Raw genomic sequence first — 24,547 nt, 5'->3', positions numbered from 1 at the left:
TAACAGTATTACTTTTAGTAATTTACTTATAAATACTCACAGTAATTAGTTTGCTCATTTATTTATTTATTTATTTTAGTCAAAATTGGTGGCATTTTCTTTAAGGAGAACAGTCTTTTTTTTTTTTTTTGTTTTGGAGTGATTTATTAGCACTGGAGGACAAATCAGAAAATGGTATCAGATGTAGATTTCTTCTGTGGCTTAATCAGGGTGGGGGTGAGTCTGGTCCTGTTTTAAGTAGTCTTTCCTTAAACCTGTTTCATTCCTGCCTGTGATGCACTCCACAGGTTAGCTGGGTTCTTGTCCTTCATTCCCATCAGCCCCAAATGCAGCTTCTGAAGCTGCCAATACACTCACTTTGGTGTCTTCTTCGTCACTATGGTCTTTTGGCCACGTGGTCACTATGGGGATGGTGTTTAGAAACCCTTCTTTCAGTCCCGTATTTCATCAAGGGGGCCTTGTGTTGGTTGCCAGCCCAGACTTGATTGGCATCATAATCAGGGAAGGCAACAGAAGCATAAAAAAGCAAAGCTGTGCACTTTAATCTGGCACTTGCACACAGAGGTAAGGAAAATTCCAGAACCTAGAAGGGAGAGTCCTCCTGTGACCCCAATTGTAGATAACTTACTTTCTTCTGCCTTCAATATTGAGGAGATAACTCAGTTTAGTTATAAAGAGCTCTCTTTGTTACTAAAGCAGTGAGCAAATGTGTATATTCCTTTGATGTCCTACATAAGGCAGTACAATAAGCTTTAGTTCTTTGTAGTCAGTTCAGAGAATTATTAGAAAATGAACCCCAAAATTAAATATCTTACTGTATTGTGGGCCAGGAAGAAACATTTTATTTTAAAAATTATGTATATATAATATTTGTTCAATTAGTCCTACTTATAGTCTATTGTGTGTGATGTGTGTATGTTCATATATGTTTGCATGTGTGTGGAAGACATTTTTGTGTGTCCGCATGCATTTTAGTATATGTATGTATGGAAGCCAGAGGGTGATGCTGGGTGCCTTCCTGAATTGCTCTTCACTTTATTTACTGAGGCAGGGTGTCTGACTGAACCTGGACTCACACATTTAGCTAGCTATTCTAGCTAGTTAGCCTGTTCTAGGGAATCCCATCTCTTCCAAAGTTCTGTGGTTGCAGGTGGATCATCATGCCTGCCTGCTTGGCCTTTTTGTGGGTGGGTTCTGGGCGTCTGTTCTCTAGTCCTCTCTCTTGCATGGCAAGCACTTTCTCTATCCCCTGAGCCGCCTTCTTGGCTATTCTGTTTTCATTTTTGATAAGTGACTCTTAGCACTTGGCATCCTTGCATGCCCAATGGTATAGAAATGTGTCATCATCAGAATGAAGGCAGGAGGAAGAAAAAAGGTGGAGGCCCAGTAAAGCAGCATCTTCAGTCTCTATAGGGATGTACAGAAGAGTCCAAGGAAGAGTATGGAAGGGAATTCTGACCTAGCCCCGAATGTCAGGATCTGTGTGGGCAATGCAGCTCAGGAACAACAAGCTTCGCTGAACGTACTCTCACTGCTCTTTGTGTGTTTCTTCAGTATTTCAAGGGAACCATAGGACTGCAGCCTGGAGATTCAGCTCTCTTCATCAATGGACTTCATATTGATTTAGATACCCAGGATATATTCAGGTATGACTAATATACACTCCTCCCCCTCTTTCTGTAAGGTTTTATAACTGACACGTTCAGTTTTGTGTTTCTTCTTGGTGTGGCATGAGGTAGAGCTCAAGCTTATGGGACTTATGTGACTGGGGTAGGCAGAACAGTGTGTGGGCAAGTCTTGAGTGTTTTAAAAGATGTATATTTGAGGTTGTAGTTTTCCTGTTAATTGCAGAAGCATAGAAAAGAGCGCAGTTCTCTTGCTTCTGAGAATTGTGAAGTAGGTGTAAGCATAGTGATGTCTCTCCTGTCTCACAAGGCATTACTTTTAAAGTTATTTTGAATATTCACTCTTTAAAAATTTTTGTTTTGTTTTTGACACAGGGTCTTATTAGCTCAGGCTGGCCTCCCAGATTTGTGAGGACGGCCTTAAGTGAACCTCTGCTTCTACCTGGCAACCGCTGGAGTTATAGATGTGTACCATAACAAGTCACTTTGCATACTGTCTTGTGCTACTCTCCTTAAAATGCAATTGAAGGCTAATGGAATCTAAATTGTTATCATGCATTTTGGGGGCAGTGAACAAGTAGAATTCAGATTTTATCTATGGAATTAATAGCAGTACAGTTGTCACTGTGACTTTTTAAAAATGTTTTATTTATATTTTTATTTTGTATGCACTAGTGTTTTGCCTGTGTGTATGTCTTCATGAGGGTGTTGGAACCACTGGAACTGGAGTTACAGGCAGCCTTGAGCTGCTATGTGGATACTGGGAATTGAACCTGGGTTCCCTGGAAGAAAAGCGAGTGCTCTTAACTCCTGAGCCATCTCTTCCCATCGTTATGGCTTGATAATAGTAAAAATAAAAACAGTTGTTAATGCTTTAGCAGTAGTTTCACAGTATTATTTTGTGAATTAATTGAATTAATCTCTATACCTGTTTGTTGTATTACAGACCTTGTGATAAGTTAGTAAAGTGAATATGAATATTTTAGTATATTATTCATGTGACTTCATTGAGTGATTTATTAAAAACAGTCTATCCTTCAGATTATTGCAAATGAAGAGACTGATCATTACAGTCTTAAATAATACAGAGTATAGAAACTAAATAAAGTTCCTGCCCTCTTGTTAGTTTCTTTAGCTCTTAGTTCCCAGAAGACTTTTCCATTGCCATCAATGTGTGCATATGTGTGTGTGTATGAGAACCTGTTTTAACTGACCCTGATAATAAAACACATTAAAGATTTTTTTAATATTTATTCATTTTATTATGTAAACAATATTCTGTCTGTGTGTATGTCTGCAGGCCAGAAGAGGCCACCAGACCCCTTTACAGATGGTTGTGAGCCACCATGTGGTTGCTGGGAATTGAACTCAGGACCTTTGGAAGAGCAGGCAATGCTCTTAACCTCTGAGCCATCTCTCCAGCCCCCCACATTAAAGATTTAATGTGCTTTTTTAATATGTACTTTTAAAATAACTATGGATTCAATTTATTTGATGATAAAAGAATAAAATACCGATTAATTCTTCTTTTAAAGCCAGGTGACTTAGTTGGTAGGTGCTTGTGTTCAAATATGAGAACCTGAATTCAGATCCCCAGCACCCACAAGCCAGACATGGTGCACACATCTGTAACTCTAGTACTGGTTTGGTGGAGACAGCTGATCTCTGAAGCTGTAAGCTGAGTGAAGAGGCCCTCGCACAAAGAAACCAGTCACCCAGTGTGGACCTCTGGCCTCTAGCCACACATGGGAACATTTGCAAGGATGTAAGCTACATATAGTGCTCACAATGAAAAATACAAATGAATAAATTAAGGCCTGTGAAATACCTTAGAAGGCAAAGTTACTTGCCATCTGGCAATGCAAGCCTGACAGTCTGAGTTCGATCCCTGGAACCTACATAAAGGTGGAAGGAGAAAACTGACTCCACCAAGTTTTCCTCTGACCTCCACACACATGCAGAAGCACACGCACATGCCTTACACACTGTATGCCCAGTAATTAGTAGATAAGTAAATTTATTTAAAAAAATATAAACAAATGAAACATGTGGTGTATGGCTGGGAGATGACAGTCTTAAGTGCCTGGACCTGAGTTTAGGTCTTACATAACGTGCTAGGTTTTGTGGCACATGCCTGTAATCCTGCCGCTGGGGAGATGGAGATGAGTATTCATGGAACATTCTGGTCAGTAGTCTTGTTGGGTCAGGAAGCTCCAGGATCAGTGCCTCAAAAAAATAAGGTGGAGAGAGTGGAAGATGATCCTGACATTGAGCACTGGCCTCCATGCTCACACACGTGTACACAAACGAACACATGAATACATACTCCCCACTTACATGCACTATAAAGTATAATTGAGGACTGTTTAATTATGTATACATAGAGATAATCTAAGTTTGTACTGAGAGATAATCTACATGTCCACCGAGAATTTAAATAAACAGGATGACGAAAGCATATCCTGCCACTGTCCTGTGTACTCTGACCAGATGAAACAAAAGAAAAGCTCCATTTTTGAATCTTCAGTCAGTTTTTTTTAGCACTTAATTTTGAACTGATAGAAAATTTCCAAGGCTTTCTTAAAATTTTTTTCCCTACCAAATACCATCAGGCTGTGTGCGTGTGTTGTATGTTGTGAATTGAATCCAGGGTCTCATATGCTAGGCGAGTACTCTGGTATAATAGCCAACCCTTAACTAGACACCTTGTTTTTTTTCTGCAGTTTGTTTGATACGCTGAGGAATGAAGCCCGGGTAATGGAGGGTCTGCACAGACTAGGAATAGAAGGCCTTTCTCTACATAATATTTTGAAGCTCAACATCCAGCCTTCTGAGACTGACTATGCAGTAGACATCAGGAGTCCTGCTATTTCAGTGAGTATTTATTTTAATGGTCCTGAGGCCTCTGGTCAGGTCCCTTACCACTCTCTAATTTGTGCTTTATCAAAGATTTACAGGTGTTTGTGTGAGACTGTGTTTTTGTAGTAAGATAGGCTCTGTCTGTCTGTCTGTCTGGGATTAAAAGCATGTGCTACCACACTGGGCATAAGATAGGTTTTTATATGCTCTAAATTTTCTGACTCTCATGAGTAAGAAGCATTGTTTTCACGACTGGAGAGATGGCTCAGCTATTAAGAGCATACACTGCTCTAGCAGAGGGCCCATGTTCAATTCCCTACATCCATATCTGGTGTTTTACAATCACCTGTAACTCCATCTGCAGGGGAATCAGATATTTCTAAGCTCTGTGGGTACCTGCCCTCACTGCCCACACAAATCAAATAATTAAAAAATTAAAAAAAAAAACAAACAAACAAGCATTCTCTCCATTGTGTTTTATTCAGATGAACATCTTGGGAAAGAGGGTTTGTATTTTCCCATTTGGGTCTAGGTTCTGTGGGTTTGTGACAGCATGCATAATTTAAAACTATTATTAGAACATATTTCTAATAAGTAGCCTTATTTTCTGGGACCTTACTGTTGGCAGTGTGATCTGTGTCTCTGTCATCTGTAAAAAGAATTTTGGGAATAGTGGTTTCTGTCTTGCGTTTATTTTAGATGCATATATTGGAAGATAGATACTTACTCTGAACCAGGCATGTGTATCCTGCAGCCTGTTGGCCGCATGTATCCCAGGATAGCCACTAATGCAGCCCAGTGTACTTACAGATGCTAAAACTTGGACCTGCCTGTTTGTAGATTCTCATTACTTACATTCTCACTTGGTGATGTAACCATTGCATATTTTGATACATACAGTTTGATTTCTGGCAGCATGATTTTGTTTATAAAGAATAAAGAAAATAACATAATAGACTGATAATTATATAGCCCATTACCATTCTTTCTAAATAATCAATTTGTATAATAATTGCTGTTTTCTTGGAGTGAAAAATGTTTCAATTGAGGCTCTTTTTGTGTTTTTTTCCTAGTTACACCTCTTTTCTCCCCATAGATAATTCTTTCCTGAAGTTGGCATGCATTCTTCTGTCTCTAATTGTATACCTTTATTTCCTTTGAAAGGTTTTCAATATTTTCACAATCTGGTGTGTCTCTTGGTATCTCATATCTATTTCCTTTTCATTCCATAGCCTCGATTTTATTTTGTGGCCACCTTTTAGGCTTCCATTCTACACATTCTTTTTAAAGATGACAAGGGCCCAAAGAACTCATACAGCAAATAATGAAGTCTTTTTAAATCATGTAATTAAGAACATATTAATAGTGGTTTTAAATTATTCGTATTGCTGGATATGATGGCACACACCTTTAACCCTCGTACTCATGAGGCAGTGACAGGAGGATCTCTGTGAGTTTGAGGCCAGCCTGGTCTATATAGTGAGTTTCAGGACAGCCAGGGGCTACATAGTAAGACCTTATCTCAAAAAACAAACAAATTCACACTGTTAGAAAATCCTTTTTCTTAACATGTTTTTCTTAAGACTTTTAGAGAGGATGGAAGAGTTCATTGGAGCTGGAGTACTTGGTGGTATTGGAAGGTCTTCAGCTTTAGTAGGTCCATTAGACTAGAGTGAGATATCTAGACACCAACATTGTGTGAGAGTTCCTGTTACTCCTTTTTTATTAATTAAGTACGTATACAATATCCTGTCTGTGTGTATGCCTGCTGGCCAGAAGAGGGCACCAGATCTCATTACAGATGTGTGGTTGCTGGGAATTGAACTCAGGACCTTTGGAAGAGCAGGCAATACTCTTATCCATGGAGCCATTTCTCCAGCTCCCTGTTACTCCTTTTTAAAAACATTATTTTTTAAAAAAAGCCATACTTTTATAACTGAAAATTCCATATACATAGGTGCCTTAGTTAGGGTTTCTATTGCTGCAGTGAAACAGTGTGACCGAAAATCAAGGTGAGGAGGAAAGGATTTATTTGGCTTACAACTCCACATCACTGTTCACCATCAAAGGAAGTTAGGACAGGAACTCAAACAGGGCAAGAACCTGAAAGTTCCTCTGATGCAAACACCATGGAGAGTTGCTGCTTATTGGCTTACTCCTCATGGTTTGCTCATCCCAGTTTCTTACAGAACCCAGGACCAGCAGCCTAGGGATGAAACCACCTACAGTGGGCTGGGCCCTCCCCCATCAATCACTGCTTAAGAAAATGCCTTTCAGCCAGATCTTATGGGGACATTTCCTCAATTGAGATTCCCTCTTCTTGGATAGCTAGCTTGTGTCAAGTAGACATAATACTAGCCAGAGGCAGATGGATCTCTGTGAGTTCAAGGCCAGCCTGGTCTACAAAGCAAATTCCAGGATAGCCAGAGCTAGACAGTGAGGTCCTGTCTCAAAAAAGAAGAAAGAAAGAAAAAAACTTCCTTCTGGGTGGCTAGCATGAGCAGTTGCTTTGTGCTTGTACAGAGCATTCTACTCACACAGGCAGGAAAATAGTTGCCTATTTCAGCTGTGCTTCCTTTTCCAGGCAGCAGGTGCTTACTGTTCATGTGTTGTTCTTCTGCCTCTCTCCTGTTGTATATGCTGCCATGTTGGGTCTCTGTGTCCTTTTCCTCCCACATACCTGTGAGAATTCAATTGGAATGGATGCCTGCATGTGGAGCACTCAGTGGTTCTAGTCAGGCCTTCAGTGTTTTTATATCTGTTTCTTTAAATGAGTGTTGCAGACATCACCATTACCTGAGGGTTCCTATGTGCTCTGTAGTTTTGCCTAGTCTTAGGTCCTGACAAACTTAATGTTTTCCAACTTAATGAATGCGAAGTTTTCTTGTGAATTCATTTACGTTTCACAGATTGTGATTAAAGTTGTGTTTACTGATTACTTATGATCCCTATGTAGTTTTTTTAATTTATATATATTTTTTGTATTGTTTTTTCAAGACAGGGTTTCTCTGTTTAATAGCCCTGGCTGTTCTGGAACTCACTTTGTAGACCAGGCTGGCCTCAAACTCATGGAGATCTGCCTGTCCCTGGGATTAAAGTTGTGTGCTACCAAGCTTAGTTTTATTTTTATTCTTGTCTCATTTCCTGTGGGTTGCTTGATTTTTTTTTAATAGTATTTGTTGCTGTTGGTCTTTAGTTGGTTGTGTGATTGTAAATAATTTCACCTGTTTTATTGCTGTGTTGTATTTATTATTTTTCTATTCAATTTTGTATATTTGAGAATAGTCTTATCTCTTATGCCTATATATTTGCTGGAGATAAGGTCTTGTATATCCCAGACTGGCGCTAAACTCTATGTAGCAATGGACAATTTTAATACCTGATTCTCCTGTCTCTACCTCCTGAGTGCTGGGATTACAGGCATGTGCCACCATGCCTATCTACTATGTGATTCTTAAAGTCTCATTAATTATCTTTTTGTCCCCCATCAGTGACTAATGTGTATGCACCATGTTGTATTTTTTTGTTTTATTCAGTGGGTCAACAATCTAGAGATTGATAGCCGATATAATTCATGGCCTTCTAGTTTACAAGAGTTACTTCGACCTACCTTTCCTGGTGTTATACGGCAGATCAGGAAAAACTTGCATAACATGGTAAGTAAACCTTGCGCCTCCTCATATCTGTTTCTCCTTGCACACATTTGTAGAATGTTCCGTTTTCCCTGTATGTGCGCACAGTGTTCAAGTGTAAAGGACTTTGGACTATGTTCATGTTACCGCAGTGTGACAGCCTGTGTTGCTGTGTGGCACATGTACCTCGTCCATACTGAAGGGTTACCATGGACCACACTGTGGGTTTGTATTTAAGACTTTATTTCCTAGAGCAATTTTAAGTTTACAGAAATGCTGTATAAGTTTTAAGAGAGTGCTTGGTGTGTGTGTGTGTTTCTGTGTGTGTGTGTGTTTCTGTGTGTGTGTGTGTAGCTCAAAAGGTACATGGCTACTGCTTTTTTGTCATGTCATTTGTGTATATGTCAGTAGGCTTCTTTTTATTTCAAGTTACAACTTAGTCATTGGCTCACTTGATTTTTTTTTTTTTATCTTACTAAGTAAAAGAAAGGAGGGCAACATAAAAAAACTAGTGGGATACTTGACATTGTGCTTGGGAAATGAACGCATCAGTATCTGTTCAGTGGAAGTATTGTGATTCTCAGTGAGTCTCAGAGTTGTGAGATATTTGGTCCTGATGTTTGTACTCTTGGTGTGATACATTACTGCCCCTCACCTGCTCTTTCTCGTGAGCCACTGAGTTTAATTAGAAAGTCCTAGTTTGCTTCCTATTGCTGTGATAAAGTCCATGACCAAAAGCAAATGGGAAGGAGTTTATTTCACAGCTTATAGTTCACTGAGAATGGAGCTCAAGGCAGGACCTGGAGCAGTGATCACAGAGGAAAGCTGCTTACTTCCTTGCATGACTTGCTCTGCCTGCCTTCTTATACACCTGGGGCCACCTGCGCAGGGGCGACACCACTTACAGTGGGCTAGGCCCTCCCGTATCAATCCTAAATTAAGAAAATACTCTTAATAGATTTGCCTACAGGTCAGTCTGATGGAGGCATTTATTTCCATTGAGGGTTCCTCTTCCCAATTACTCTAGCTTTTGTCAAGTTGACAAAATAGTAAACACAATTGGCCTGTCATTACCTTGACACACAAACAGATCACTATTAAACTGTAGCCTTTTCTTTCCTGTCTCTTCTCAAAATGTTATGTTAATACTAATATCACAATATTGACACCATAATATTAAACATACCGCAGTCTTTAAAAAATGCAAACACTTTAAAGTTCAAGTTCTTTTTTAAAACATCCACCATTTTTTTAAATATCCGAAGTCTCTCCAACAGTAAGATCCTGTAACAGTCACATCAAAGCAAACCCAGAGTTCAGCAGTGTAAAACGTATAGTTCCTGGTGTCTGGGCTATTCATGATCCTCTGGGCTCCGAGGGGCCAGGGCAGCTCCTCTTCCCAGCTGTGCATCTGTAGCACATGCACCTTGTTTAGTAGGTGTGGGCCAGTCCTCTCCACAGTGACTGCTTCTTGGTGGCTGTCTCACTGTCCTTAAATCTCCAGTGTGCTGACGCCTCTCTCCGATGCACCTGGGCTCTCTCCAGGGACTCTGACTTTGGCACGTGGTGACAAGCCTCACCTTCTCTCTATGAAGCCCTTGAGTACAGGGGTTACCACTGCAGCTGAGGCTTTAGCTTCACCAATGACTTCTCTTGACCTCTCATATGGTGCCAGTCTGTGCTGCTCTTCATGACCTCTGTATCCCTTCAAAACCAGTACTCTTAAACACTCACAAGTTTGGCTACCAGCATGAAATTCAACCTTGCCCCCACTGGACTACTTTTTATGCGCTGGCCTGAGGAGAATTTCCACACTCCTGTAATGGCCCATTTAAGTTTGAACACTAATGACTTTTCCAGCCCAAAGTTCCACAGTCTTTCCTAAAACAACACGGTCAGATCTGTCATAGCGGTAGCCCAGTTTCTGTCCCAGTTAGCTTTCTGTTACTTTAATGAAGACTATAACCAAAACCAACGTAGGGGGAACGTCCGGTTTATTTCATCTTACAACTTACAGTCCATCCTGAAAGGGAGACAGGGCAGGCCCCTGGAGAAACAGAAACTGAAGCAGGGGCTCTGAGCAGCTGCCTACTAGCTTGTTCCCCATGGTTTGCCCAGTCTGCTTTGTTTCCCAACCCAGCACCACTTTCCCAGGGGGCACCAGCCACAGTGTGCTGGGCCCTCCTATATCAGCGATTAAGAAAACCCACCAGAGGCTTGCCCACAGACCAGTCTGATGGAGGCCTTTCTCAGTTGAGGGTCCTTCTTCGCAGGGACTGTAGCTTGTGTCAAGTTGACAAAACTAGGGTTCCTTAGAGAAGCATGAGTGAAGGGTTTTTATGGAGCACAGCCAACTCTCCAGTGGCTCCCTATTTTAGAAAATGTGTGCATCTAAGTCAGCACAACCTTTAGGAGTTGGTTCTCTCCTAATATGTGGGAACCAGAAATTGAACTTGTTTTCAGAATTGGCAACACATGACCCACCAAGCCAGTGGTTCTCAACCTTCCTAATGCTGTGACCCTTTAACATGGTTCCTCTTATTGTGGTGACCCTCAACTGTGAAATTATTTCATTGTTACTTCATAAACTGTAGTTTTGCTGCTGTTATTGTAATGTAAGTATCTCTGTTTTCTGATGGTCTTAGGTGACCCCTGTGAAAGGGTTGTTCGACCCCCCACACACACAGGGGGTGCTACCCGCAGGTTGAGAACCACTTCACTAAGGCATCTTGTCAATCCTGTATTTTTCTCAGTCGTCCAAACTACCCTTTTCCTTTCACAGTTCAGGCCTTTCTCTTTCTTACCATGAGTGAACTTTAATTTTTTACTTTTAAAAAAAGTTTTATTTTAGATAAATTTTATGTACCTCAGGCTGACCTTTAACCTCATTATATAGTTGAGGATGACTTTGGACTTCAGATCCCCTACCTCTACCTCCCATGTGCTAGGATTGCAGGTATGCACCACCAGGCCTGGTTTCCGGCTGGAGTTTGAATCCAGAGCCTTTTGCATGTTCGGTGAACACTCTACCAAATGAATCACAGCCTCAATCCGAGTAACTTCATCGTGTAGAGAATATATACAAGCTGGTTAGCACATGAGGACTTTAATACATCGTTGCTTTTGTTATGGTTTAAAAGTTGAGTTCAAAATTAATTGTTAATTCAGGGACCCTTAGAAACAAATATAACAAAAAGGCAGGCTCTGTTTTCCAGAGTGTGAGGACTGATAAAACTGAGGTTCATCTGGCATGGTAGAATAGGGAGGCATCCGCACTCTGGATCCCTGGTGGATGTCACCAGTGAAATCCATGGGAAAAATCTCTCTTCCCACTATCACATTCTTTGAATGTTGAGGGTGGCAGCTAATGTTTTTATTCATAACTCCCTTTACATGTGGTTCGGTAGTATTTTGGGAAGGATGGGCTTCATGTATGACAATTTGTGTCATTTCTCTTAGCCCAGGAATGCGTGATTGCCATTTCATGGGTTCTTTTTCTTTTTCCTCTGACAGGTGTTTATTATTGATCCTGTGCATGAGACCACAACCGAGTTGATTAGCATAGCTGAGATGTTCCTCAGCAATCACATACCATTAAGGTAACACTGGGGTCATTCAGCTGAGGCTTGGTTTGTTATTTGAATTACATGTCTGGTTTCATTGAATTGTAGTATAATTAATAGCCGGATTCACTAATGGCAGTTTTATCTTCTGCTTGGTAAGACATCTGTGTCTTTAGGGACTAAGAGTTTAATTCTCAGCACACAGGAGCTTACCACCATTGAATTATTAACAAGTAGCTGTGTGAAAGTAGTTGTGGTCTTCACTTGCTTCCTACTGGAGAGGAGTTTCCTGGATGCATGTCCACATAGAAAAGCCCATTTCTAATTTCAGCAGTGAGCGTTGCTAGTGGCTTTGTTTGACTTTTAAGGACTAAATGCTTTATAATGTTAAAGTAGCCTTCTGTAGATACAGACAGATATATCTATGTTAGTTGTGTTGCCAGGTGTACCAACTGAACACCAGGTAGCTGGGTTTCCCCTGTTCTTTTCATAGACAATTATATAAAAAACAATACACATGGGCTGGAGAGATGGCTCAGAGGTTAAGAGCACTGGCTGCTCTTCCGGAGGTCCTGAGTTCAATTCCCAGCAAGCACATGGTGGCTCACAACCATGTGTATTGAGATCTGGCGCCCTTCTCTGGCTCTGCCTCATACATCGAGGCAGAATGTTGTATACATAATAAATAAATAAATCTTTAAAAAAATACACATATTGTTATATATGTGTTTACATATATATGTTACATATACATGTGTTATGATATTTTCCCTTACAGTCTGTAATAATTCTGGTAATTTTACGTGCTGATAAAATTTGAGTTGCTTTTTTTTTCCTCCAAGAAAGGGTCTCACTGTGTATCTCTGACTGTCCTGGAACTCACTCTGTAGACCAGGCTGGTGTTGAACTCACAGAGATCCACCCACCTGCCTCTGCCTCCCAAGTGCTGGCCTTAAAGGCATGCACCTCTATGACTCCTGAAATCTGAGTTCTTAAAAATGAAGAAACTAAAGGACAAAAGAATTTCTAGTAAATAAACTTTATGACATGTTTACTGACCCACACTGAATTGTGGTAGGCTTGTATGAATGATATCTATCCTGTTTGTCTTTTGCATACTTTGGCTCTCTATAAGAATGTAGTTGATTGGCTTGTCTGAATGATATCTGTACTTTGGCGTGCTGTAAGAATGTATTTGATCAAGCTCTTATGAAATATTGAGCTCTGTGGGAGGACCCGGATTTCCCAGGGGCTTTGAAGAAAAGGAGGATTATTAGGACCAGAAAAGCAGAGATTGTTGAGTGCAATGAAAATTTTTATTTAAATTTGAACACCACCTGGCAGATGGATAAAATAAATTGCTAAATTACAGCCATGTTTGTTTAAAGGCGGATCTGAGCACATGTAAATTGGTTCATGGTATACAGTAGACACTAACCAAACATTTGTACAGTTGTACTGAGGGACAGGAAGATTACAGATGTAGGGAACAAAGGCATTTGAGCCCTGGGCACAGGAAGGGTGTCTTGTGAGCATTGGAGGGGAGCTGGCAGATAGGTTGACTTTTTGCTCTTGGTGTAGGGAATGTGGTCCTACCCTGTGTCACTGATACAAGCTGTGGACTCCCCCGGGCTATCCAGTAAGGAGGTACCCAGGAGACACAAAAGCCTAAAGTGTTTGTCTTATCTGAAGAAAAACTGATACCCAAGTAGAAACTAGAGATGGGAAGTGGACTTAGTTATAGAGAGATAATGAGATTCTGGAGATGTAATTAGGTGTCAGTTTGCCTCCATAAGGATGTTTAGGACATTTTTTCTAATTACAGGGTTTATATCATGAGTAAAAATTTAAAAATAAAGAGTTAACTTGAAAACAAATCTCTTTGCGTACACACACACAGCTAACTGATACTTTTTTTTGAGATAGGGTCTTACTATGTAGACCAGACTGACATAGAACTCAGTGAGATCCTCCTGCTTCTGCTGCTCAAGTTCTGAGATTACAGGCACATGTCACCAATTGGGTCCACTGTTAACAGTTCTTATTTGATAAACATGTTCATAGTTTTTACATTTCCAGACTTAATATGTCACTATCCTTTGCTCATCTCCATCCCCATCACTGCTGTGTCCCTCGTCTCTGTCCCTGCTTCTTCTTGTCCTTTCCTTGTGTGTGTGTCTTCTTGTTTGTGTCACTGTTGCTGTGATAAAGCACCATGACCCAAAGGTACTGTGGGAAGAAAGGCTTATTTCAGTTTTATAGTCCATCATCATGGGAAGCTAAGGCAGGAATCCGTAGCAGAAACTACAGCAGAGACCATGTATAAGAATGCTTCATGCTGGGGTGCTTCATATGGCTTGCTCAGCTGGCTGTTTATATCATCAGCCAGCCCACTTGCCTAGTGAGTTATCACCTACAGTGGGATGGACCCTTCCATATCAATCAGCAATCAAGAAAAGTCATACAGACGTGACTATGGTGCCGCTCCTCAGTTGAGGTTCCCTCTTCCCAGTTGTGTCAAGTTGACAGCTAAGATTATCCCTATCTTGCATATATGTTTCTTAATTGTGTCCAGGTCCTGTCTGTGTGTGTGTGCGCCTATGTGCATATGCATGCGTGTTTTTTTCCGAGTCTGGCTTATTTTGCTTAACATTATCTCCAGCTTCACCCATTTTATATAGATTTTCTTTTTGTCTAAATAAAATTGTATTATAGTAGACTGCCTTTTAGAATCCCAGTTATCAAGTCCAGCTTGTGGCACACGCCTTTAATCCCAGCACTTGGGAGGCAGAGGCAGGCAGGTTTCTCTGAGTTCAAGTACAGCCAGAACTACACAGTTGAGACCCTGTCTCAAAATCAACAACTACCACCAAAAAAGAAGGAAGCCCAGTTAGGTGGGTCTGCTGACACAGACCTGTATTCTCAGTGCTTGGGAGGCAGAGACAGGGGAATCCCAAGTTTGAGACTAGCCTGGACTTTATAGTGTGGTCAATATAGGTTACACATATTCTGTCTCAAAGAAGCCTAAAAATAAATAAAAGCTAAATCATGTTCATTAAATAGCTGCGGGGGGGGGGGTATAGCTCAGTGGTAGAGTACTTGGCTAACATGGGTGAGACTCTAGGTTTAACTTCCAGAACCAAACAAATCTGTCTTGATTGATATATTATCATTAAATAAGCTTTAACATATATATTATGGTTCATTGTTGATATTGCTAATGCTATGGATTTTGACAGAGGTTGAGTATTAACCGTTTACATTATACATACTAACTAAAGTCACTGTTCTAAAAATCCCCATGCTTTATGTTTGCCCTTCCCTCCATTAACTTGAATCTTTCAACAGCACTGACTTTTTAACTATCCTCATAGTTTTTTTTTATCCTTTTTAGAATGTCATATACCTGCAGCTATATATAGTATGTAGCTCTTTAGTCTGACTAGTTTCATTTAGCAATGTGCAATTCAGGTTATTTAGTAATTGTGAGAGTTCATACAAAATTTCCATCCATCCATCCATCCATCCATCCATCCATCCATCCATCCATCCAACCCAGGCTGGCCCAGAACTCTTGATTTTCTTGAATCAGGAGTTTCCATAGCATGGAAATTTTAAACCACAGAGTAATATTTCATTATGTGGTTTATCCTTTCACCTTTGATGGGACTCATTTTAGTCTGCTTTCTGTTGGTGTGATAAACACTGTTCCAGAAGCAACTTGGGCAGAAAAGGGTTTATTTCCTCTTATAGTTTACAGAGCATCATGAAAAGGGAGTTAGGGTGGAAACTCCACTCAGGTACCCAGGCAAGGGATGGACGAAAAGGCATGGAGGAGTCTGCTTACTGGTTTGTTCCTGGAGCCTTGCTCAGCTCAGTTTGCTTTCTTATACAGCCCAGGTGACTTACCAAGGGGGCACTGGCTACAGTGGGCTAGACCCTCCCACATCAATGAATCAAGGAAATGCCCCATAGACATGTTCAAGGATTATCTGACTGAAGTAATTCCTCAACTGAGATTCCCTCTTCCCAGGTCTATCTAGGTTTCTTTCAAATTGAACAGAACTTACCAACACAACTGACACTTAGCTTAATACACAATTACATCACTATTATTAAGTCATTTCTTTTCTTTTTTATCAAAACTCATGTTAATATTAATACCACATTATACAGCACAGTTCAACTTTTAAAAGTCCTTAAGTCTTTGAAAATACCATTACTTAACAGTTCAGTCTCAGGATCTAGAGAAATGTCTTAGCAGTTAAGACCATATACTGCTCTTCCAAAGAATCCAAGTTCAATTGCCAGCACTCAACAGGGAGCTCACACCCACCTGTAACTCTAACATCTCTAGCCTCTGCAGGCACCTGCACTCTTGTTTACAAACCCACACCAAGACACATACAGACACATAATTCAAATAAATGTTTCTAAAAATTTATTCACTTTAGGATACCTAGCTTCTCTTAAAAATCCAAACTCTCTTAACTGTGATCTTCTGTAAAGTAAAAAATAAGGTACATATTTCTTTTTTTTAAAAAAAAATATTTATTTATTTATTATGGATACAATATTCTGTCTGTGTGTATGCCTGCTGGCCAGAAGAGGGCACCAGACCTCATTACAGATGGTTGTGAGCCACCATGTGGTTGCTGGGAATTGAACTCAGGACCTTTGGAAGAGCAGCCAGTGCTCTTAACCACTGAGCTATCTCTCCAGCCCAAGGTACATATTTCTTATTCCAAGAGGAAAGAACCAGGTTAAAGCAAAATCCGAATCCAGTGGTGTAAATAACTCAGTGTCTGATGTCTAGAACTCATGGTTTTCAGGGCTCCAGAGGGTTTGGGTAGCCCCGCCTCTTCAGGTACACCATCCACAGTACACAACTTGTCTTACAGACTCTGGTGAACTTCATTTCACGCTGCTGTCCTTGATGGTCCTCTCACGGACCTGACATTTCCACTATGCTGGAGTCTCTGCTGCAGTTGAGGGTGCACCTCTCTCAGTGTCCTCTCCTAGGGACTCTGACCTCAGCTTCTCTATCCCTTTAGTCCTGAGGTCTTCATTGCAACTCAGGCTGCATCTTCGCCAGTGAGCATTTAGCTTCTCACAATGTCAAGCCTCAGCCTCTTCGTGACCTCACTGGAACTGAAGCTGCCCCTTCACCAGTGACCTTTCCTGGCCTCACCCAGCATTGGGCCTCACCTGTTCTCTAGGGCCCATTCATACCTTCCAAACCAGTACCATGTGTGAGACTCTTAACACATCACCGTGTTTGGCTGCCAGTTTGAGATGCAGCCCTGGTCCCCTCTAAACCATAGCATCTATATGCTGACTTTTCAGAAACTTTGAAGATTTTACCTCAGTGATACTGGTCTCTTATTAATCACAACTGATCTTTCAGCCTCAGATAATCAATAGTAATTGTCCTTGGAGAGCCAAGGCTTCACTTCAGTGGTGCTGGTCTCTGTTAATCACAACTGATTCTTTAGTTGACCAGAAACTATGTATTCCAAGTTCAGAATATTTGCATGCTTTCCCTGACAGAGTCTTTGCTTCTCTCTGAAACTTCACTGGTCAGTCAAACATTTCTTTCAACAACCTTATCTTCCAAGCTTTCACAGAATAGCCGATTAAACTTTGGGCACTCAATGGGTTTTCCAGCCCAAAGATCCACATACTTCTACATGCCTTCCAAAACCAACATGACCAGGTCTATCACAGCAATACCCAATGATCCTGGTACCAGTTTCTGTTTTAGTTTGCTTTCTGCTGCTGTGATAATCACCACGCCAAAAGGAATTCAGGGAGGAAAGGGCTTATTTCATCTTACAACTTACAGCCCACCATGAAGAGCATACAGGCAGGAACTGGAGCAGAGAACATGGAGGAACAGCTGCTTACTGTCTTGTTCTTCATGGCCCAGGACCACTTGCGTAGGGATCACCACCCGCAGTAGGCCAGGTCCTCCCAAATAAATGACTCATGAAGAAAAGGCATACCCACGGGGGAAAATGATGGGGCAGTTCCTCAGTGGGGGTCTCTTCTGAGATATGGTTAGATTTGTATCAAGTGATGAAAACTAATGAGGGCCTGCATATTGCTTTCTTCCAAATTTGAGCAGGTACTACTAAAGCTTATAAATAGCCATGCACAGACTTTTATGTGGACAAAGTCCTGTTGGCAAGGTTGCTTACTGTGTGATGACTATGTGCTCAGTTTTTAAGAACCAGCCAAAGTGGCTTCTAAAGTGTCTGCACCATTTTGCTTTTTCACCGGCAATGACTTGAGAATCCCGTTGCTTCTCACTTAGATGTAGCTTTTCGCCATTTCAGAGGATATACAGTGATAGGTCACTGTTTATTACTCTGTGATGGTTTAGGATCTTAGTGTTTTATTTTGTATCTAGTCAGAAAAGTTCTTCATTTGTTTGTTTGTTTCTATGGACTTTTTGAGACAGGACTTTGCTGTGTAGCCTAGGCTGACCTGAAACTTGATTTGTAGTCCGGGTTAGCCGCACACACACCGTCCTTCTGCCCCAGCATTCCACGTGCTGGGGTTACAACTGTGTTGCCATGCACAGCTTCTTTAGCCTGTGTAAAAACATTGTTTGTTTGATGCTGAGTGTCGAGCCATTTTACATTTGGGACATCAGTCCTTTGCAGATGACTGTTTTTCAAGGATTTTCTGCTAGTCTGTGGTTTTTCCTTTACTTCTCTTGGTAGGTTGTTTTTTTTTTTTTTTCTTTTTCTCAAAGCAGGAACTTTTTGTTTTGTGTGGGTGTCATTTTTTTTTTTTTAAAGACAGCATCTTACTATGTAGCTCAGCTTGTAGACCAGTCTGACCTTGAACTCACAGAGATCCTCCCCAAGCACTAAGATTAAAGGCATGTGCTACTATTTGAGGTTTACAAAACAGAAATCTTAAACTTTAATGAAGTCTGCCTTCTCAGTCATTTCATGCTCCAATTTCTGGATTTTTGAAATTAATGTATTTATTCTTTACGTGTATGTTCCTGCTTGTCTGTATGCACCACATATGCACAGTTCCCACAGAGGCTAGAATTGGGCATCAGATGCTCTGAAATTGGAGCTAGAGGCCCTTGTGAGCCATGTGATTTGGATGCTGGGAACAGAACCCAGGTACTCTCTGTGCAAGAGCGCCCAGTGCTCTTACTAGTTGAGCTGTTTCTTCAGTCCTCCCAAGTTAAAAGTAGAACAGAATTTCCACCTATCACTGTAGCAAGCTCTTCATGACAGTAAAAAAATCCAGTTAAGACTCTTTAAGAGCCTTCACTGTGGAAAAGCTTAACTTGTTTTGTGACCCTACTCTTGTGTTTTTAAAATGATGTGTATATAGCTTTGCCAGCCTTGTTTAGAGTGGGGTGTGGACTGTGCTTCTCAGAAGTGGGCAGTGGCACCCACTACCTCTAGCTGATTGCCTTCTTTAAAATGCCCTTTTCTTCTTCTCTGCAGGATTGGTTTTATCTTTGTGGTCAATGACTCGGAAGATGTTGATGGGATGCAAGATGCTGGAGTTGCTGTTCTGAGAGCGTATAATTATGTGGTCCAAGAAGTGGATGGTTACCACGCCTTCCAGATTCTCACACATGTGTGTTTTTGTTCAAAATGGCAAATACTTTTTAAGAAATTTAACTCTCTCTAAAACTGTGGTAGGAGTATTTTGTACTTATGTAAAGAAAAAAGGTATATAAACTCTGGTGTTTTATATTTCAGGGTTCCTTATACATTATTAATTCACTGATGTGAAGATAATAGATTGCTGTGTTTATTTTAATGTTTAGAATCTGTTACTGGGGGAGGAGCACGTGTGTACTACTGTACATGTATGCAGGTCCAGAGGATGATCTTCTGAGTGGGTTCTCTCCTTCTCCCATGGGATCTGGGGTTCAGACTTGGTTGTCAGGCATGTTAAGCCATAGTGCTGGTCATCAGATGCGATTCCTGAAGAGTGAGAATAGCATACAGGTTAGAGTCCTCTGCACTTTGATTCTATGAAATCATCAGTAATGCCTTTGGTGTTCACTACTTTTTTTTTTTTTTAAATCAGTCTTTTTTCTTTTGAGACTGTCTCATGTTATTTTTTCATCTTCTCCTTTTCTTTCTCCTTGTCCCCATCTTTCCTTCCTTCCTTTTTTCTTTTCCCTTTTGTTAAGACAGTCTCATATAGCCAGGGCTAGCCTTGGAAAAACTGTGTAGTTGACTATGACCTCAAGTTCTTGATTCTCCTGTCTTCCACTGGTGCTGCGGTGTTAGCTGTGCAGCACCATGCTTGGTTGCCTTTTTTTTTTTTTTTCTTCTGAGATAAGGTTTTTCTGTATAGCCCAGGCTAACCAAAAACTCTGGGTCTGCTTCTCTCATCTTCACAGGTCTTGGCTATCTCAGGTATGACCCACCACACCTGGCTTCTGATACTTCTTAAAGCATTTTGCCCGTACCCCTCCTCTCCACATTTGGGTTATAATGTATTAATGAACTGAGAAGATCATTTCAAGAAATCTTTAGTTCCATCACTCAGCTACTGGGGCTTCTCTGAATTTAAGGCCAATCTGATCTACATAGCAAGTTCCAAGCTAGCCAGGCCTTCATGATGATACTGTGATGATACTATGTCTTTAAAAAAAAGAAAGGAAGAAAAATCTTTTGTTCTTAATCAAAGGTATCTTAAGGAATATTGAAATGATAGTGTTGCTAAGAAGTTCCACTTTGTTTTTTAATAAAAGTAGTCTATTTTTCTAATGTGTTTAGAGACTTCCTCATATTTGAAATTTGGATTTAAAAGTGTATTTGGTTACTTATTTTTCTTTCTTTAGATCTATAACAGGGTGAGGACTGGAGAAAAAGTGAAAGTGGAACATGTGGTCAGTGTCTTGGAGAAGAAATACCCATATGTCGAAGTGAACAGCATTCTGGGGATTGATTCTGCTTATGATCAGAACCGGAAGGTAACAATTCTTTAGAACTTAATTCCTTGGTATTTTGATGTGACTGCAGCATCAGACTATCCTTGGGTTGGATTTTGTCTGTAGTGGGAAGTTGATAAAAGTGCTCAGTACTTAGCATTTCAAAAGTAGACAGACCCTTTATAGTCATCCCCCCCCCCCCCCCCGCCCCCGGATCTGAACGTGCGGCCCTTGACTGGCTTTGAGCTCACAGAGATCAGCTGTCTCTACCCTCTGAGTGCTGGGATTAAAGGTGTACTGCAACCACATCTGGCCTCACTTGTCAGTCTTTGAAAAGTGATTCTAGTTCTGAAAATAGTACTTATTTTTTAACTTGCATGTTAACTTTTGAATTGGAAAACAATTACTTTTTCAATATAGTAGTTGTACTTCTATGAAGTATGTTCTGGATAAAAACGTATTGGAAGTATAGAACCAGAAGGTGGTGTATGGCACAATATGTATTGTTTGACTTTACTTCATTGTTCAGGCTCCAGATGTTTCTGTTTTAACTAGCCAACTATAGAGGTGCACACCTTTACTCCCCGAGCTCTGGAGGCAGAGGCAGGTAGATCTCTGAGTTTGAGACCTGCCTGGTCTATAGAGCAAATTTCAGGAGAGCCAGAGTTGTTACACAGAGAAACCCTGTCTCAAAAAACAACAAAACAAAACAAAAAAGGAAAGAAATGTAATAACAAGAGCCAGTGAGATTACTTACTGGTACAGATGCTTACTATGTAAGCCTGGCAACCTGAGTTTAAGCCTCCAAACTCATGTGAAGGTGAAAGAAGAGAAAACTTCAGCTTTTTTGGGAAATGACATAAAACCAAGTACTTTGTTTGTACATATTTACATATCTACAACCAAAACAATGTTTATTCTTACACTGTAAGAATATTAGAAAACACTTGCTGTACTTTGATTTTTAGAAAGTGCTATAAAAGTTAATAGCCAAAACTTAATAAAGCAAGGTAAGAATGCGAGAACCAGTTCCCTTTTACAGCCCAACCTAGTGTGGAAAGGTATGGAAATAATCCCTCTGTCTGCTGATTGGCGTTGAGTCCTTGAGGCAGGTTGGAGTGGGCTTCCAGCCTGGGAAAGAAGCCGCAGTCACAGGGAGCCAACAGATCTGTCTCTGGTAATTCTTGAAAGCGGTTTTGCTTCTCTAGTGAGCAGCCTGGCTAGGAGCTGGTTGCTGAGCTCTTTAGTTTCTTCCTCTGAAGAAGGCAGAAGCAGCTGGAGCTGGGCTCTGAAATGCACCTTCCCTTCCTCAATTGTTGCCTGCAGCAGTTAGGACTCTGCAGCCCTGAGTGTCCAAGTTTAAAGAAATCTGTGGCTGAATATCAGTGTGCATTAGGTGGAAAAAGTACGACTGATCAGGGAAGAGCTGTAAATGTGGGTGAGTGGGGGACAGAGCCCCGAGCCTGAGAAGTTGCTCAAGTTCACAGTCAGGCCCTGCAAGTCTCTTGTCTCTGCAGACGTGAAGAAACTTGAAGCAAGTTTCTGTGCACTTCCAATTGCTGTAGTGACCTTTGTAGCAACTTGCTGTTCTCTGCTTTATTCAGACAGCCCTTGTGTGTTTTGCTCAGCTCTTGTTTCTTTTGCAGCTACCATTGCGTTACCAGTTTCCAGGGGCTCTTTTATCCTCTAGACTTGAGCCTGCTGGCTGTCAGTAAGCACTGTATTAGGGTAGTGAAGAATCTACTCCCCATCAATTAATGTACAATGAGCATTGTATACATGATGCAGTTTTAGAAGCCTGGAGGACTGTTCACACACGTAAACAGACATATACACATTCCCTAGTCTGTAAAGTTTTTGTTTCTTAAAGTTCAATAATTTAAATTCACATTTACCAAGTAAGATTTTAACTATGATACCACGTTCTTTAAAATTAACTTAGATAGTGTCTGTTTTCCATACTGCTTAAAAAAGAAAAAAATATCTTTCGTCATTTCTTTTGCTCTAGTCTGTTATTTTCTTTTAAAGATTTTTTTATTTGTGTGTGTGTATTGTGAATATATGTGCTCCATTTGTGTGACAGAGACCACTGAGGCCAGTGGAGGGCGTCTGACTCATAGGAACTGCAGCTATAGGCTGTGAGCCACCATGTGGGTTCTGCGAGCCGAGCCCAGGTGCTCTGCAAGGGCAGCAAGTGCTCTTAATGACCAAGTCATCTCTTTAGCCCTTTTTTGTTCTTTTCAAAAAATTATTTTTATTGTTATTTGTACACACATATGAAGGGATGACAACTTTGTTGACTCTGTTACATGGATTCTGGAGATCAAACTCAGGTCTTACAAAGCAAGTATCTTTATCTACTAAGTCATCTTGCCTGCCTTGTTAACTTTTTTAGTTTTTATTTTTTTAATTTAAGCAGGCATGTAAGAAACTGTTTTGTTCTGTATGTATCATGAAGGCGAACATGTGCTTTGTTTTTGTCCTTTGTTTTCTAGGAAGCGAGAGGCTACTATGAGCAGACTGGTGTTGGTCCCCTGCCTGTTGTCTTGTTCAATGGCATGCCCTTTGAAAAGGAGCAGTTGGACCCTGATGAGTTGGAAACCATTACAATGCACAAGATCTTGGAGACCACATCCTTCTTCCAAAGGGCGGTATATTTGGTGAGTGGTATTTTCAGGACAACTTTGAAAGCAAGTGGTTTATACTTTGTAGCTTCTTCTTTTTTAAAGATTTATTTGTTTATTATGTATACAGTGTTCTGCCTGCATATATGCCTGCACAGCAGCAGAGAGGGCACCAGATCTCATTATAGATGGCTGTGAGCCACCATGTGGTTTCTGGGAATTGAACTCAGGACCCTGGAAGAGCAGCCAATGCTCTTAACCTCTGAGCCATCTCTCCAGGCCCACTTTGTAGCTTCTTTAGTCAATAGTAAAATTCTGTGTTATTCCTTGTGTGGTGACACATGGTTTTAGTCTTAGTTCTCAGGAGGAGGCAGGTGGATCTCTGTGAGTTCCAGGCCAGACAGTGCTACAGAGAAAATCTTGTCTCAAAAAACAAAAAATTTTAATATTTTCTACAGGTTACTAGGTTTTCAGATTCTCAGAAAGTCTTATTTGAAGGAAAACTCCCTTAAATACTGAAATAACAGCTCCTGTTGGTTTTAGGATGAAATATTCACTTTTAAAAATTATTGGAATTTTTAGGAGACATTTTGTTCAGTTATATTCTGACTTTGGAAAAATGCTTTGCTTCTGTATAAATACTACTTAATAGTTACGAAGTAGTAATTCACATGGTGTAAAACTCAATTTTTTATTGGTTTTCATTTCGTTCATTTATTTACTTGCAGTGCTGGGAATGGAACTCAGAACCTCATGCACACTAGCTTAGTTAAGCCTACCACTGAGCTACACCCCGAGTTCTAAACTTCTTTAAATGTGCAAGTTCGTGATTTTGAGTACATTCACAGCTGTATGGCCATCACCTCTAGCTTCAGATGACATCATCAGTGCCAGAAGAGTCCCTCTCCAGTTGGAGTCACAACCCATTTTGTCCTCCTCTTAGCCACTAGCTGCTGGCTTTCTGTCTGTGGACTTGACTCTTCTGAACATCTCTGTAGATAGAATTGCAGGGGTCTGGCTGCTCCCAGGTTACTATGATCTTCCATCACATTCCAGTCCTCTCATCTCCAAACCTAGTTACTATGTTAGCATAAACCTAGGCTTATCTTGCTTTGCCTTATGTTTGGTGTGATCTGAGAGGCCCGCTGGGAATAACAATGATGCTTCTCCCACCACCTAAGAAGTTACTTCCTGGGTTCCAGGGATTGTAATCACACATATGATTGTGATTCCTTTTCTTTCCTGGGGATCAGTCACTTTGTCTATATTCAAACTGGGCTTTTGTGTTACAGTTTTTTACAATTATTATTGTTGTTTA

The 24,547-nt window shown here is 40.7% G+C and overlaps 1 protein-coding gene across 4 annotated transcripts in view; it reads left to right on the top strand.

Annotated features, from left to right (window-relative positions):
- Window positions 1-24,547, top strand: part of Uggt1 (UDP-glucose glycoprotein glucosyltransferase 1) — a 125,365-nt gene that overhangs the window by 50,916 nt on the left and 49,902 nt on the right. For all 4 annotated transcript variants that reach the window (XM_038342024.2, XM_038342023.2, XM_038342022.2 and 1 more), the window contains exons 12-18: window positions 1,555-1,646; window positions 4,349-4,499; window positions 8,021-8,140; window positions 11,630-11,715; window positions 19,158-19,293; window positions 20,516-20,647; window positions 23,101-23,265. In XM_038342024.2, the coding sequence (XP_038197952.1) occupies window positions 1,555-1,646; window positions 4,349-4,499; window positions 8,021-8,140; window positions 11,630-11,715; window positions 19,158-19,293; window positions 20,516-20,647; window positions 23,101-23,265 (882 nt within the window). The remainder of the gene's footprint in view (window positions 1-1,554; window positions 1,647-4,348; window positions 4,500-8,020; window positions 8,141-11,629; window positions 11,716-19,157; window positions 19,294-20,515; window positions 20,648-23,100; window positions 23,266-24,547) is intronic.

The sequence above is a fragment of the Arvicola amphibius genome, chromosome 9 (assembly GCF_903992535.2).
Source record: "Arvicola amphibius chromosome 9, mArvAmp1.2, whole genome shotgun sequence".
NCBI classification, from domain to species: domain Eukaryota; kingdom Metazoa; phylum Chordata; class Mammalia; order Rodentia; family Cricetidae; genus Arvicola; species Arvicola amphibius.
This window is presented reverse-complemented; position numbering and strand designations above follow the sequence as displayed.